This window comes from Phoenix dactylifera, chromosome 13 (assembly GCF_051530095.1).
Source record: "Phoenix dactylifera cultivar Ajwa chromosome 13, Ajwa_hap1_PhDact_Kaust_v1.1, whole genome shotgun sequence".
NCBI classification, from domain to species: Eukaryota; Viridiplantae; Streptophyta; class Magnoliopsida; order Arecales; family Arecaceae; genus Phoenix; species Phoenix dactylifera.
This window is the reverse complement of record NC_143202.1, coordinates 23,524,849-23,539,338: the sequence shown is the minus strand read 5'-3', so window position 1 is coordinate 23,539,338 and position 14,490 is coordinate 23,524,849. Positions and strand designations below refer to the sequence as shown.

Genomic DNA, 14,490 nt, shown 5'->3' with positions numbered 1-14,490 from the left:
GTTGGTGTATTCTTTTATTTTTCTAATAAATTTAGTGGGCCGGCCCGTCCACTCTCTTACAAAAGAGAACGGGAGAGAAGCATCTACGTGGTCAATTTATAAACCCAGATTTAATTGGACATGAACGAATTTAGACCAAGATCAAATGATTGGAATCTACATATTAAATGAGTTGGATTCAGGTTTAAACTTTTGATCTGTTTAATCTATTTTGGCCCGTTTAATAATTAGGTCAGATTATGATCCAATTCGTTTAACCTATTTAAAATATATTTAACATGTTTGAAACCTCTTTAACTTGTTTGAACATGTTTAACCCATTTCTAACTTGTTTAACCTGATATGCTTAATCCATTTAACTTGTTTAAATCCATTTAATCGGTCAGAAATTCGTCTAATTTGCTAAACCCATTTAACCTGCTTGATAAATGGGTTATATAGATCGGGTCGGATTACCTGTTTAATAAACAGGTTGGATTCAGATATGAAATTTTGACTCGTTTGATAAATAGGTCGGTTTTGAATTAATGAATTTTTGACTCGACCTATATCTAACATGTCCCGTATTTGACCCGACCCACTCCGATTACCATCCCTTGTTCCATGGGCCTCTTAGTTCATATCCTTCTCTCACCGCTTCCAACCATTAAAATTTAATATTATATAACTAATATACTAAATAAATAGTACTTATTTTGATTACTTAAATAAATACTTATAAATATAAAATAATTATTATAATACTATATAATAACTAAAATATTGAATAAAATTATAAGATTATATTATAATAATTATTGTTATAATGCTGATAATGTGATTATATTATTATTATGATGGTAATATACATATTTAGTAATGAGTCTTTTGTAATATATATAATATTATAATTATAATAATTATATTTTAATAGCTATATTACCATTGCCAATTATTATAACAACACATATATATTCTAAATATATATTTTGAGTGGTTCCATGCTTAAAGTACTTTCTCAGTTTATTTATCAAACATATGTTAAAGTATCATAGTACTTTTAGAATGTAGTTACCAAACTGCAAATAGCTTTTAATAAAAACTCTACTTCCGAAAGCGCTACTTCCAAAAGTTGTTCTTCTAAAATCTCTACTGCCAACAGGTTTACCAATCACGGCCTAAGGCCCAACAATCGTCTCGGTATGTTTCCCTGTGCTATTTACATGCCACGTGGCATAGGATGACTAGCAGTGATTCCGTGATATATAGTCCAATCCTGTCCCGCCATGTGGCTGGCCAACGCGGCAAATAAAACCCAAAGTCCGCCACGTGGGATTTAGCCATTTACTATTTCGAGATAAAGATCACCCAATCTGGGACTTACTTCCTACAGAATACACCAACGATACCAGCCAGCGTTGTCCTCAGGAGCGCGGGAAGGCCCCACTTCTACAATCGAACGGGTCGAACGCTGCCACCACAGCGCCGTCTTTTTTAAACCGTCCGATCTGGATTCTCCATCGAACGGTTGGGTTCGGCTGATGTGATACGAGGACGAATCAGAATCGTACATTCAGGCTGGAATCGACTTCGCGGCAGCTGCAATAAACGAGATAAAAGAGGAAACCTCGAAGTCGTGGTTTTAGGATTCTCGAATCCGTGCGATAGAAAGGGGTAAAAGGATTCGCCAAAAATTACTGGATTTCTGCTTCAATTTTGATCAGGTAAGAAGAAAGAAGCTGCTATTTTTTCTTTAATTTCATCGCAGTTTTCTTGGCGGAATCTCTCGGAATTTTGTTATTCCAAGGGAGCAAAAAAGAAAACTCTCTTCCCCTGTGATTCCGATCCCATTTTGTTCCTTTTCCAACTGGAATTCAAGGGAAGCTCTAGAATTCGAGTTCTTGAGGTAGAAACCGGATTCCTAGCCTTCGGATTGAGGGATGTCCGAGGAGGTTTTATGGTGGAATCATCGAGGCTTGGAGCAGAAATGGAGCGGAATAGAGAGGGCCGGAGGAGAACGCCCTATTCCTTCCGACGTCGATCCCGGGGTGCTGCGCCGAGGGAGTCGTCAGGTAGTCTTTACAAAATAAGAAAGGAATCAATTTGATCATTCCTATGGTCACTTTCTTGATTTTTTTTCAACATAGAATGAGAAGTGTCTTTTTGAAGTTTCTTTTGATCATTGCTTTGCTGCTTGAATTTTTGTTCTAGGTATCTTGGATGTGGAACATATAAGGAACAATTCGATTAAAGAGAAGTTTGGCAGCAGGGAGCTGCGATCGAGCAGTAGGACAAGGCGAAGGCCGTGCTTCAATGAACGAAGAGCAAACCATGGGAAGGAAGTTGCAGATAGAAGCTCTGATGAGAGCTTGGAGGAAGGCGATGAGTGTAACCAGGGAAGGGCAAGCAGAGTGAAGCCAGAGTACAAGGTATATTGGAGACATTTGATTCGCTTCCCGTTTGGATCCATCACTACCTGATCAGTGGGTTTTACTTTTTAGGTCTCCAAAGAGATGATTGGGGTTTCTGTTCCTCGCAGGGCTCGCTCTGGCATGTTCTTCTACTCAACTTTCCTGTCTTTAACTTAATTTTGGACAAATTAAGAATTCAAAGTTTTCATACTTTTCCTGAACCTTCGTGTTTTGTTTTTTTTAATTTTTCCATAACTTTACAGCTTGTGCTAAAAGACCTCAGGAATCTTTTGCTGTGCTTCGGCATTCATCTTGTTCCTCTCCTGTTCATAACGGTGCCACATCCAGTTCCTCACCTTCATCAAATGCATCAATGAAAGCAAGAGGGGGAATGGTCAGTGAGCTCCATCTCTTTTTACAATTTTTTTTTTTTTTGTTCATAAAAGTATTATTTTTAGATGGATATGAATAGTACTGGTATCATAGAATCTATTTTTGTTTTATATGGGGAAGCAGAAAAAATTCGAACTTCTTTATTGTTTATGACTAAATAATAGGCTTATGGCAATCAATTTTATCTATGGATAGTTAGTAAATCTTAAATTTGTGTTCCTTGACTTCCTAAAACTCCACCTTTATGTCACATTTTGTGATTAAGGGAGATAATCATTTTCTGCTTACTGATAGGCAACATGAAATCCTTTATAATTTTTTGCAATTTTTACCATTTAAACTTCCTATATTTCGTGGTTCTGAGCTTTGTGGATGTGCTTAAATTTCAAAGGTTTTCAGCTTTTCTGTCAATACTCATTATTTAGCTGAAACCGTAGTTTCTATTTGAAACAGTAAATGTTGCCATTATACAAGTTCCTTTTCTCCATAAGAAAAATACTTGAAAATTCAACTAAATCTGTATGACTAGTGCATTGATTTCAGTACTTCAATTAACTTTGAGAGCCTTGGCACCATCCAGTTCAAAAGTTCTTTTTCACATTATGTTCCATGGGCTTTATTGCAGAAACTTTCACCAACCACCCACAGGCCCTCAAAGATGTCACAAGTTGGTATTCATTATCTTTCTTTTTTTTTTCATTTTTCTTTTATTGATGTTTCTATGTTTACACTTAGTGCTTGTTTATTGCAGCTATTATGATAATAGCTTGTCATAGATAATTTCTTACGCTAGCCAACTTGTCCACTATCATGCAGGTTTCAATTTCAGAAAGTGAAGTTGAAGTTGCACAGGTTCTCTGTGGATTGAAAAAGCCCCGTTCACAACATTCTCCTGCCAAATCAGAAAATTTTCAGAGTGCTCAACTTGATTTCTGTAGCAACCTTTCAGATGAGGGATATGTTTCAATTGTGTCAATAAGTTCATCTCTGGCATCAACTCCCATATCTCTGACTTTATCTTCTCAACCTACCTTTCTATCAAATCATTCAACTATTACCCCTGAAACTGGAACAGGTAAGAGAAATGAGTGGCTACAAAATTTTTCGTTTTTCCTCTTTCCTAGAATAATGAAGTTGTCCCCAATCAGTTTGGGATGATACGGGAATATTTTATTTAAATTCTATCTGGATTCAGTTAAAGCAGCCACTGTAGTCCGTAGCCTAGTTTCTAATTCCTTTTAAATTTTTAATTTTATGACTTGTTCTTTTTTTTTTTTAAGTTTTCTAGCCTCTCCGGGGTTCTAGTATAATCCCTTGTTATTGGTCCCTTAGTTGTCCTGGAAGCGTAAAAATTCAGAACATATGCTACAAAAAAAGAGATGATAAAATGAAATCAAGTGAACCTCTTCTATGACTTAAAATGCTTGTTGAATTTTATTATTTCTTATATCATTCTGTTACTCATTACCTGACTTGTATTATTATTTTGCAAATATCAAAGATGCATTGGTTCAATATAATATGAGAGATTTGTTTCATATCAAATTTAAATTCTATTCAGATGGGTTGCATAAAACCTTTTTGTGTTATTTGCTGCATAAGTGGTTTCCCCCCAACTTAATCCTCCAAGTGACCTTTCACAGTTCCAAAGAAGAAGATGCCCAGGAACCTACAATCAGATGATGCTGAAAAACCTTCTGTTATGATTGCCTGCGATTCAAAGCCCAATGAAGATAGCATTGAAGAGAATGACGCCAATTCGCTCCATACTTTTTCCATCATTGAAGATCAAGAAGATAAGAACCTTCACATCACAGAAACGAGGACTTCTTTGCCAAAACTTGAGAAAGAGGTTTTGCCAAATGGCGATGTTTATTCCAGAATAGCAGGTCCATGGGTTCCTCAAAATCCCATTCTTTTACCTCTCCAAGTAGATGAGAAACCCAATTCCACCAATCCTGTATCTGTGTCACCAAAACAGAAGCCTGATTCTGATTTCTTGAAGAAAGATGATGGATGTTCAGGTACTAATTTCCAAGCAGCTCTGGAACAAACTAATCAAATGATTGAGAAGGAAGAAAATCCATCAAAGCAAAATTTACCATCTTTTCCATCCCTGGATGATAAGCTTGATGTCCATAATAGGTTAGTTAAGAACATTAAAGATATACTTATCCATGCTCATTTCTATCTAATGGTTGTGAATACTAAATGATTTGCGCTTAAAATTTTCCTATTTCATTTGCAGCATTTCTCCAGTTTCTGCTTCTGTGGAGGGTGTGAAGGGCATTAAATTTGAAATTGATATGATGGTAAGCAGCTGTAGCTCTTTATACTTTCAAATTTGTGATAAATTTTGTCATTAGACAAAATCCTAAGAACTTGTTTTCTCCACGGGCTCCTCCTGTAAATACATCCCCAAATTCTAATGGTTTGATGCTTTTGTCCACGGTAACCCTCAAGTGTCGCAGAACAACCATGTGTGTAGATATCTGCATAAAAAATTGGATGGTGTACCTTCTGTCTGCAATAAGAAAATCAATGTTAAATAGGGACTGTTTCAAAAATTCAAATCCTAAGAGGGAAAATGACATAAGTTCACCTTTGAGCAATTAGGAAAACCTGGAAAGCAGAAATCTAATACTCCATCTGCATTTGTTCTTGATACTTATCACATGATTCAAGTTTGCTGTGACTGTGGCTTGTTTTGGTTTATCTTGACACTAACTTGTACAGCATACCAACTTCACAAATTTGGGGTCTAAGTTTTTCTTTCCTCGTGGAATTCAAATACAGGGCCATGTCACTCATGAAAGCCATGATAAGAGCAAAGTAATAGTCAATCTTGCTGAGAAGATGGCAATGCAGGGCCCAAAAGCAAAGAAGGATTCTGACATCATTGAACAGGAAAAGAAATCCCAGATGAAAAAGGAAGCTGCTGAGGCAGCAATCTTGGTGAAACAACCCCTTATCAGTGGAAAAATTAGATCATGTCATGATGTTCATAATCAAAACAAAGTCAATATGATGCAAAACCCTCAGAAAACACCTGAAGGTACCACAAGTCCAGCAGATAGGATGGGTAAGGATAGCGGTTTAATATATTAGATAACTTATCTTGACTGTTTGAAAGTTTGGTTTGGATTGATGTTCAATAATATTTCTCAGGAAAATCCACTGGGATCAGGACCTCCACTTCTACTCCAATTCCGATGACAATTCCTATATGGCCTGGCGGTCATCCACCATTCGGGTACGTGGGTAATAATTGGATTTTTTAAATAAAAAAAAAATCCTCCTCTGGGAAATGGTTGGAACTGCCCTGAGAGATTAATTTTTCATAGGATAATAATTAGCTCTGGAGTTTGGAGAGAAAGCAGCTCAGCATGAGAGATTTAAGCTCACTCTGTCAGCTTTTGGGGTTTTTATTGCTATCCAAAATTCAGGGTGGTTTCATTCATTTTCCTTGATGCTAAGGGGGTTTAGGTAACAGCAAAGTACTTTGATCATCTTCTTTATGGTCACCATCTGTTCTGGTCTAGTGGTTTTACTGATTTTTTTCCAAAAAAAAATCATTTTCAGGTTTCTGGATTGCAGTTTGCCTATTCCTAGGGCACATCAAGAACCAGAGGAAGGGAAGTCTGCCATTCCATATGTAAAATCTAGGTTTCCTCATCCTGGATAGGCCTCAAACAATCGGCATTTCTTAGAGTTAAAAAAGAAAAATCATATTGATTTGCTAGCTATTATGTTTTGCTAGTTATTATTGTTTCTTTCTTGGTTTCAATTCCACTTCAGTTGAATTCTGGTATTCTATATCAGTCTTGTCTATGGGTGCATACATGTGCTTATATTATTTTGTTAACATGAATAATACCTTAATATAGAGACTACGGAGCAATTACTTGCTTTCCAGGTTGCATGCTGATAGCGGACTAATGGTACAAAATCATTTGTTTATGAAAACTTGGTCTTAAAATGTAATAATATACTACGAACTATCATGCTCAAAGGAAGTATGCCATTTCATCGTTCTTCCTCTTGAATTTAGTGTGAGAACTTGTCCTTCTAAAGTAGATTTTTAGCCTTTTCAGTTGTGTTTGATTATCTATTTTTGAGGAACCAGCTGTGTTGGAGTGTAAGATTTTGATGCATAGTCACTTACGTTTCAATGATTTTTTAAACTAAACTTCTGGGTACTTGGGGAAAAAACCAGTATGCTGTCATTAATTAACTTTAGGCTCCATTAATGTTTGCAGTTGCCATTGTCTTTTTTAATCCAGTGGTGGCATCTCGAGTGTGAATTAGTTTCACCATTTCCATCATAGGCCTCAAACAGCATTGGTGAGGCGTCCTGGAATCAGGTCAGCTGTCATAAAGCAAGCACAACACGTGCAAACCCCTTAAACACTCGGGTGAAAGAAGAGTCAAGACACTGTTCTATATTAAGGAAACAATGGCACAGTAGGATTCTGAAAAGCACCACTTATTACTAAGGCCCTGTTTGGGGGAGCTTTTGGAGGGCCAAAAAGTACTTTCTGGCCCTCCAAAAGTACTTTTAGATAAAAAATGGTGTTTGGTAAAATTTTCGGAAAGCTGTTTCAGCTTTTGCGGGAAGCTGAAAACAACTTTTGGGGGAAAGCTCCAATTTGGAGTTTTCCGAAAATGTTGTTTTTAGCTTTGTCGGGAAGCTATTTTTTGGACCAAAATATCCCCATTTAAATCTTACTTTTTTTTCCAAAACCCTCATCCCACCTCTTCCTTTCTCATCCATCCTCTCCCTCTCCCTCTCCCTCTCTATCTTCTTCTTCCTCTCAACGCCGCCGCCTCTGTTCCTTCTTCCTTTTCTTTTTTTTTTGTTTTGGGAGCTCGTGGTTGCCCATGGTGGCAACCACCATGCCGGCCACCACCCATGGCCGGCGACCCTTCTATATTTCAATAAAATAAAATAATAAATAAATAAATAACTAAATAAAATAAATAAAAAGAAAAATAATGAGTCAGTGGCAAATAATCTGATCTAAATAAATAAATAAATAAATAAAAATATTAGTAATTATTTAACCAATTTTATCACCTAGCTAGAAAATTTGTTAGAGAGATAAATGGTCATAAGGATGAAAAATTAATTTACACTAATAATTATAATATTTTATATATTTATTATTATATTATACTATAAATATAATATTATATTACATTATATCATAATACATTGATATGTTATGTTAAATAATTTAATATTATATTAAATTATTATTCTATAATACATAATGTTATAGTACTATATTATAATAATATTATATTACATTACATTAATATTATATTATATCATATATTTATGTATTAATACGTATTATATTTTATTATGCTCTGTTGTATAATACTGGTAATGTCCTTTATGGTCATTTTGTCACACAAAAGTACTTTCTCAGTTTGTTTACTAAATACATGTTAAAGTGCCACAGCACTTTAGAAATGTAGTTACCAAACAACAAACAGCTTTTTATAAACGCTCTGCTTCAGACAGCTTTACTTCCAACAGCTCTACTTCCAAAAGCTCTACTACTAACAGCTTCCCCAAACAGGGCCTAAATAATGAAATAAATCTTGTTCTTTATGTTTCTTCACTTTTAGTATGTCAAAACTATATTGGTGGAAATATGTCTCTTCTCATTAATTAATTGGACTTCATACGGTTTCTGATATCAGAAAATGATAGCATGGTCAAATTGTTCTTGGCATCACTATTGTTGATCCTACATTTAATACTGTCTCTCCTTGGCAGATGCCTTTTGTTATAATACCACCAAGACGACCGGGTCATTGTACCACACATTGCTTCATTGCCCAATTCATATATTTCCAGCAACAGCTAGCCAAGATCAATCCCCTGTGGCATGCTACTGGTTCTTCTCTCTGTAATGCTAGACCATGTAGCTTAAGTATCATGCCACAATCTGGCACTTTATTTCTTGGTGGCCCTGTTGTCAAGAATCTGGACTTTCTGCCCCAAAACAATTTTGGTCCCACATTTGGTGGTCCTGTTGTCATGAATCCGAAAGCCATAGGAGATCCTAAAATATGCCAGCCTTCACTTCCTCATTTAGCACACCAGGTGAGTTCTTTGGGGTTCTTGAATCTTATATTTAGCCACTTGATTGGAGATTTTATGATTTTATTAGAATGCCTAAAAACAATGAAAAAAAATCTTTGTCTGACATTATTGCGATTTGCAACTCTACTTTTGTTGGTTGTTATTGGATGCTCAGATTCTAGATTGCAATTGGTTTCCATTGGATGTTCAAATTCTATATTGCAATGAATTTTCCTATTATTCAGTTCTTCTGTCTCATTTCTTTTTTTGTTTTGTTTTGTTGGAGAACCTGTTAATTTTGGAGGTTTTGGATGGATAATTCATCAGCTTGTGGTTTTTTTTCTCTTTTCTTTGGGTTAATACAATTTTTTATCTTACATGATACTTATTATTTAAAAAAATCAAGAATTTAAACTGGAAGATATCACTGACTAAATGCTTTTCTTGTTTTTGCCCTTTTCCAACTTTCCAACTGATTTGTGAAGATTTTGCCCTCAATGTCATCTTATAGTACTAATCCCCCCCCCCCCAATCCCTCTTAACTACATTCTCCTGTCACCGTATGTCATACCAGGGTGCAACCTTCGTATCCCCAATTAACCATTCCAGAGCAGCAGGACCAAAGGATTCAGAAGATTTTAGTTCGTTTTCTACATCCGGGGCTCCCTGTGCAGCTTCATTTTCAGCAAGTAGCAACTTCAGCAACTTTGCAGCAACGCGAGATCCTCGATACTTTACCATGTTTCAGAGCTGCCCTTTCCCACTCCCACCTGGCTACCATGCCCATCTAAGCCAGCAACAGCAATTGCCACCTCCTCCCTTGCCTTCCAATTCTTCTCAATCCTTTCAATTACAGTCTCAGTCTTTTCAACAATCTCAAAACTCGGCTGCTTCAATTGGGTCTTCATCCCTCATAAAGCACCTCAAATTGCCTCCCTGCTTCCCTCCATCGAAGCCTTTATCAGGGGCTTGCCATAATGAAACTGAAGATGAAGCTGACAGTAATGTTTCTCTTTCTCAGAAGAAGCTCCAACTTGGTACTCCCACTGCAAACATGGTAGGGAAACAACATGATCTAGGTGATTCCCAGATGAGCTTAAAAACTGTAAAGGTAGATAGGCCATTTGAGCCAAGGCAAGAGATTGGAAGTCATCACCATGACCAGCTAAGAAAGTTGCAAAAGCAGCCAACATATCCATTGAAAGCTCATAACAGCATTAAGTCATCAATGCCTAACAAAGTCCAGAAACAGTCTGCACCTTGCATGATATCCCCTAACTCAGCTCTTTCCGCATTTGTTTCAACTGAAGCATCAATGGCTTGCAATGACTGCAATGCACTTACCTACTACAACTCTAGTGGCTCTGTAGCTCTCCACAATACAAAAAATGTACAATGTAAGATGCCACTTTCTCAAAAGATGCCAAATCCTGAAACTTCATTAGTGGATATTTCTAGAAGGAAGGTCAGACCAATGCCACCTGTATCAACACATCCTGTTCAAGCTCAGAGCTCAGCAAAGGCCAAGCGGCCATTAATTCCAAAATCAGATCCTGGCAACCACAATTCAGCAGTGCATGTGATGTTTGCTGGTAGTTCGAAAACAAGAAAGCATATCACCAATCAGCAGTCTCAGTCCAGTTCATCAACAGGGCTTACTATGCCTGGTGCTGTTTCTCACCTTCCAAGCACTGCCAAGCTTCCTTCATTTGGTTCTTTGAGTAATAACCCTGTTGCTGCAGCAGCATATGCACAGGCAACTGCCGCTCTACCTGAGCAGAAACCAACAAAAGGTAAAGGTTTTCCATTTTTCTTCATAAATTTATTTTGCATTTTGATTGTATCAAATAGTATACATAAATCTCATGGTCAAACAGTAATTATTTGACTGATGGTATGCTATTAAACTTCTAATCATGGATCTTAGTTTGTCTGAAGCCATCATGACTTGGATTTTGAGTTACTTTCTAGTAAAGTTTAATCCTGTAGGCATTGTCTAGATGTTTCTAGGTTCATACAATGATATTTAGTGTTTATTATGTACAAGGTATGCTGAACCGGGCTGAACCGTCTAGTTCACCCCATACCGAACCGAACCAGCGAGAAACCGTATCGGTTTGGCCCTAAATTTCAAAATCCTCCCGAATTGAACTGAACCACTCCGAACCATCCCGAACTAGGCAATTCAGAGCATAACCGATGCAAACCAAGCGGTTTGCACTGGTTTGAACCGGTTCGGCCCCCCTCCTCTTTAGAAGGATTGAATCATGGTCTATTGAATCGGGTGAACCACCCGGTTCACCCTGTACCGAATTGGTAGCCGACTGGTATGGGTCTCAGTACTAGTTTAGCTAACCTTGATTGTGTCACAGTATAGAAGAAAATAGCAGTCACTTTATAGAAGAAAGTAATAACATGTGTCACCGTTGGTTTCACACTATTTATATATTGTGCTACACAACACTAAAACCGTGCATCCACCTCCTTGCAAGCATACATTAAGATACGAGGCACTATCAGGAGATCCGTAGCTAGTACTTCAGTTACTTTTAGTTATCATCTAACAGGATATAGAGATGCTAATGGAAATGGAACACAAATATGTTCTGTACTCTGAAACACTATTTTTGGTCCTTCTAGACTAGTGCAATAACTTATTCTATAGAAAGCATGTTTCTTGTAGCTTAACATATTTTAAACACGTGTGCTGCTACACTATCTAAAGAAACATAACACAAATTATTGTGGACTTGCAATATATTGGATTGAACAAATAATAACATGTATGGCGGGAAACTCTAGGAAATCTTTTATTATTTGATATCAAGAGACACTGGTAGGGTTTCATATACAACATTGCGATTCAATCAATGAAATGATAGAGCGCAAGTTGAGCATTAGATATATGTATGCCATTATAGATTTACATATGGGCCAATGTCCTAGCATATTACATGGATAAAAACTATGAGTCAGTACAACAAAGGTCGCTAAATGTTGATATATGATGTACACACCCTACCTTGTACTGACTCGTCAACAGCATATTAGGCATTTTGAGATACAGCAAAATATAAACCAACATTTCAATTCTCGCTGTGCGGATCAAGTTTCTATCACCAATGAACAAATTTTAAATAAATCTTAAGTCGGTGTCTGATACATTGCTAATCACTGAAGCCCAAGAGCTTCCTGAGATGTATGGTTATTATATGTGATGGTCACCAGATCTTTTATGGTTCCAGTCATGCTTATTGTTATTTGGCAATCTCGGAATTCTGGATCTGTCCAATATCTTGATCTTATGGTTGCGATTGTGATTATTCACAAAGTATTCACAGCAAAGATTTCTTTGTATATACAATTAAGTCAAATTCTTCAAGGATATTTATGTAACTAATGAGTTATCATTTTGCTCGATTCATCTACCTGGATTTTATATAAGAAAAGGTAGTGTAATTCATTAACCTTTTTTTGTCAATGTTCTTTACTAATGCAGTTTGAGAAAGATGACCATGAGCTTTTGCTGATAGTAGGTCGAGATATGTCGTGCCCAAGAAAAGCAGAGGATGTCTGGAAAGGATCAAAGATTTATACTCCTAGTATGAGGCCACAGTCCTCAGGCTCATATGGGTTCTTAAGTTTATCGGATGCAGTCTATGTCCCATGTAGATTAATCTGTACAAATTTTGTAAAAAAGAAATTTGGTGTCTAAGTGATGGGTAGCTTCATGGCTGTATTAAGCGCGCCCTTTCCTCCCCAGTTTCTTCTGTAATGGATCCTTAAGTCACTTAATACTACATGATGGTTGCCCTGTTGCCTACAGGTGATTGATCTGTGACACTTGATTGTTAGACCTACGACATGGCTACTGATTCAGATTTCAGTGCTTTCTGCAACAAAGATTAGAATCCATGTCAAATTTTTTCGGTAGGTCCAGACTCAGAGGCTTCTTCCAGATCAGATACCTTGTTCCATAATATGTGGGTGAAACAACTTCACCCATTACTCCACTCTCCTTTGATTATTGTTTATCTAACAGTGCATTGGAGCCCATGCAATTCCTAATAGCAATTTTTCAGACCGAGGTTAGCAGTTGCAACAAATCAAATAATTTAACCTGTAAAAGAATTATGATATCCTCAGTTGATAGCTAGTAAAACCACTCTGTCAGCTTTGAGTAATGCTGCACTGAAGTGGCTTGCAGTAGGCTCATATTAGTAAGTGATACGACAAATTCTTTGGGCTGTTACTTACACGAAAAGGAGCAGAAACAGTTCAAGCTTCAAAAGTTTGCACAGGTTTTAAAGGCAACACCTGTTATAGTTACTCCTGAAAACGGCTGATATCTATCTGTTATCCTATTACTACAGCCAATATTTGGCCTTTTCATTAATCATCCTATCAAATAATATTCATGAATTCAGATCTCTTGATCGGGTAAAAAGTACTGTTTTTATTTTATAAACAATGATGTAATCCGAATGCACAGTTATTTCATCAATCTTATCCATTACTTTCCAATATTATCACTAATGAAGGATTATGATATGTTAGTTCCTTCCAATAAAGTCCAGCCAGAGGCTTGGACTTGGCTTATGTGATTTGTCTCAGTTATTTCTGCTACAACGTTAAGTTACAGTTATGGAGGAACGCTTCGTTATAAGAAAATATTACAAATTATTACCATTAGCGAAGTCTCAACAATACCATCATCCCCTTTATTATGAATCCCTGTTGAAACTGTCATTGACCATTGCAACAGTTGCCATGCTTTTATTTACATAAATTTGTCTAGAATGAGGGATTATCCGGTATTAAGATAGTTATAATGGTTGTGAACTTGGTCTCATGGAACATATAGTTTTACCAAAAGGAAAAAGGAAAATAATGGTTAATAACAGAAAAGTAATGATAATATTTGCCCAGCTCTCTATCAATCAAATAATAGAATAATTTTTAACTGTTGGCCAAATAAAAAATATTTCTCAGTTGATATAAAGTTTGAGAACGCACAGGGTTTGGTGGTTGCATCCCCACCATGTTCCTTGAAAAAAAAACAACTACTATTTCATATTTTCAGTGCTTCAAGATTTTTTTTTAAAAAAATTGATATTAATTTCAAAATACAACTGATACTTATTTAAATATAAATTATGAAATGATGTTTAGATTAGCATATATGCCTTGTTCATATCTATGTCTGCATAGGACTGGATATTTCGTTTAGGGTGGCAATGGATTGCCATGCAGCCTGCTAACTTGATCCAAACTTAGCTTCAGATATATGATTGGGACTTGCGATATGAAAAATAGGCCCAATAAATTATTAGGGTTGGATTGGGTCCAAACATTATGGGCTCGTTTGGTTTGCGGGAAGCATTTTTTCTCCTAAGAATATGATTCCTGGGAAACAAATTCCTATGAAGAGGATGCCTAGGAAAATACTTTTGGCATGTTTAGTTGACCATGGGAAAGTGACAAATTTCCAAAGTGCTTATGTTTGGTTGGTCATCCACTTTTCTGGAAAAGTTATGTATAATTCCTATTATGTCCTTAATAAAAATTAGGTCTTTAATGCCTCTTTAATGCTTCTTTAATGCTAAAGGG

At 36.5% G+C, this 14,490-nt stretch overlaps 1 protein-coding gene across 13 annotated transcripts; it reads left to right on the top strand.

Moving 5' to 3' along the window:
- The first annotated feature begins 1,577 nt into the window (after window positions 1–1,577).
- Window positions 1,578–12,705, top strand: LOC103708563 (uncharacterized). Of its 13 annotated transcripts, none has more exons than XM_026805215.2 (15): window positions 1,578–1,703; window positions 1,859–2,051; window positions 2,191–2,408; window positions 2,481–2,529; window positions 2,654–2,784; window positions 3,409–3,450; window positions 3,600–3,858; window positions 4,427–4,928; window positions 5,032–5,095; window positions 5,580–5,865; window positions 5,952–6,036; window positions 6,366–6,438; window positions 8,572–8,901; window positions 9,455–10,673; window positions 12,417–12,705. In XM_026805215.2, the coding sequence occupies exons 2-15, from the start codon at window positions 1,937–1,939 to the stop codon at window positions 12,593–12,595; spliced, it is 3,552 nt and encodes a 1,183-aa protein (XP_026661016.2). In that variant the 5' UTR covers window positions 1,578–1,703; window positions 1,859–1,936; the 3' UTR covers window positions 12,596–12,705. The 13 variants fall into 13 exon arrangements, with proteins under 13 accessions (XP_026661016.2, XP_008791768.2, XP_088565890.1 ...); XM_008793546.4 differs by having other exon boundaries at window positions 12,380–12,705; XM_088709763.1 differs by having other exon boundaries at window positions 1,606–1,703; window positions 1,864–2,051.
- Window positions 12,706–14,490: the final 1,785 nt, after the last annotated feature.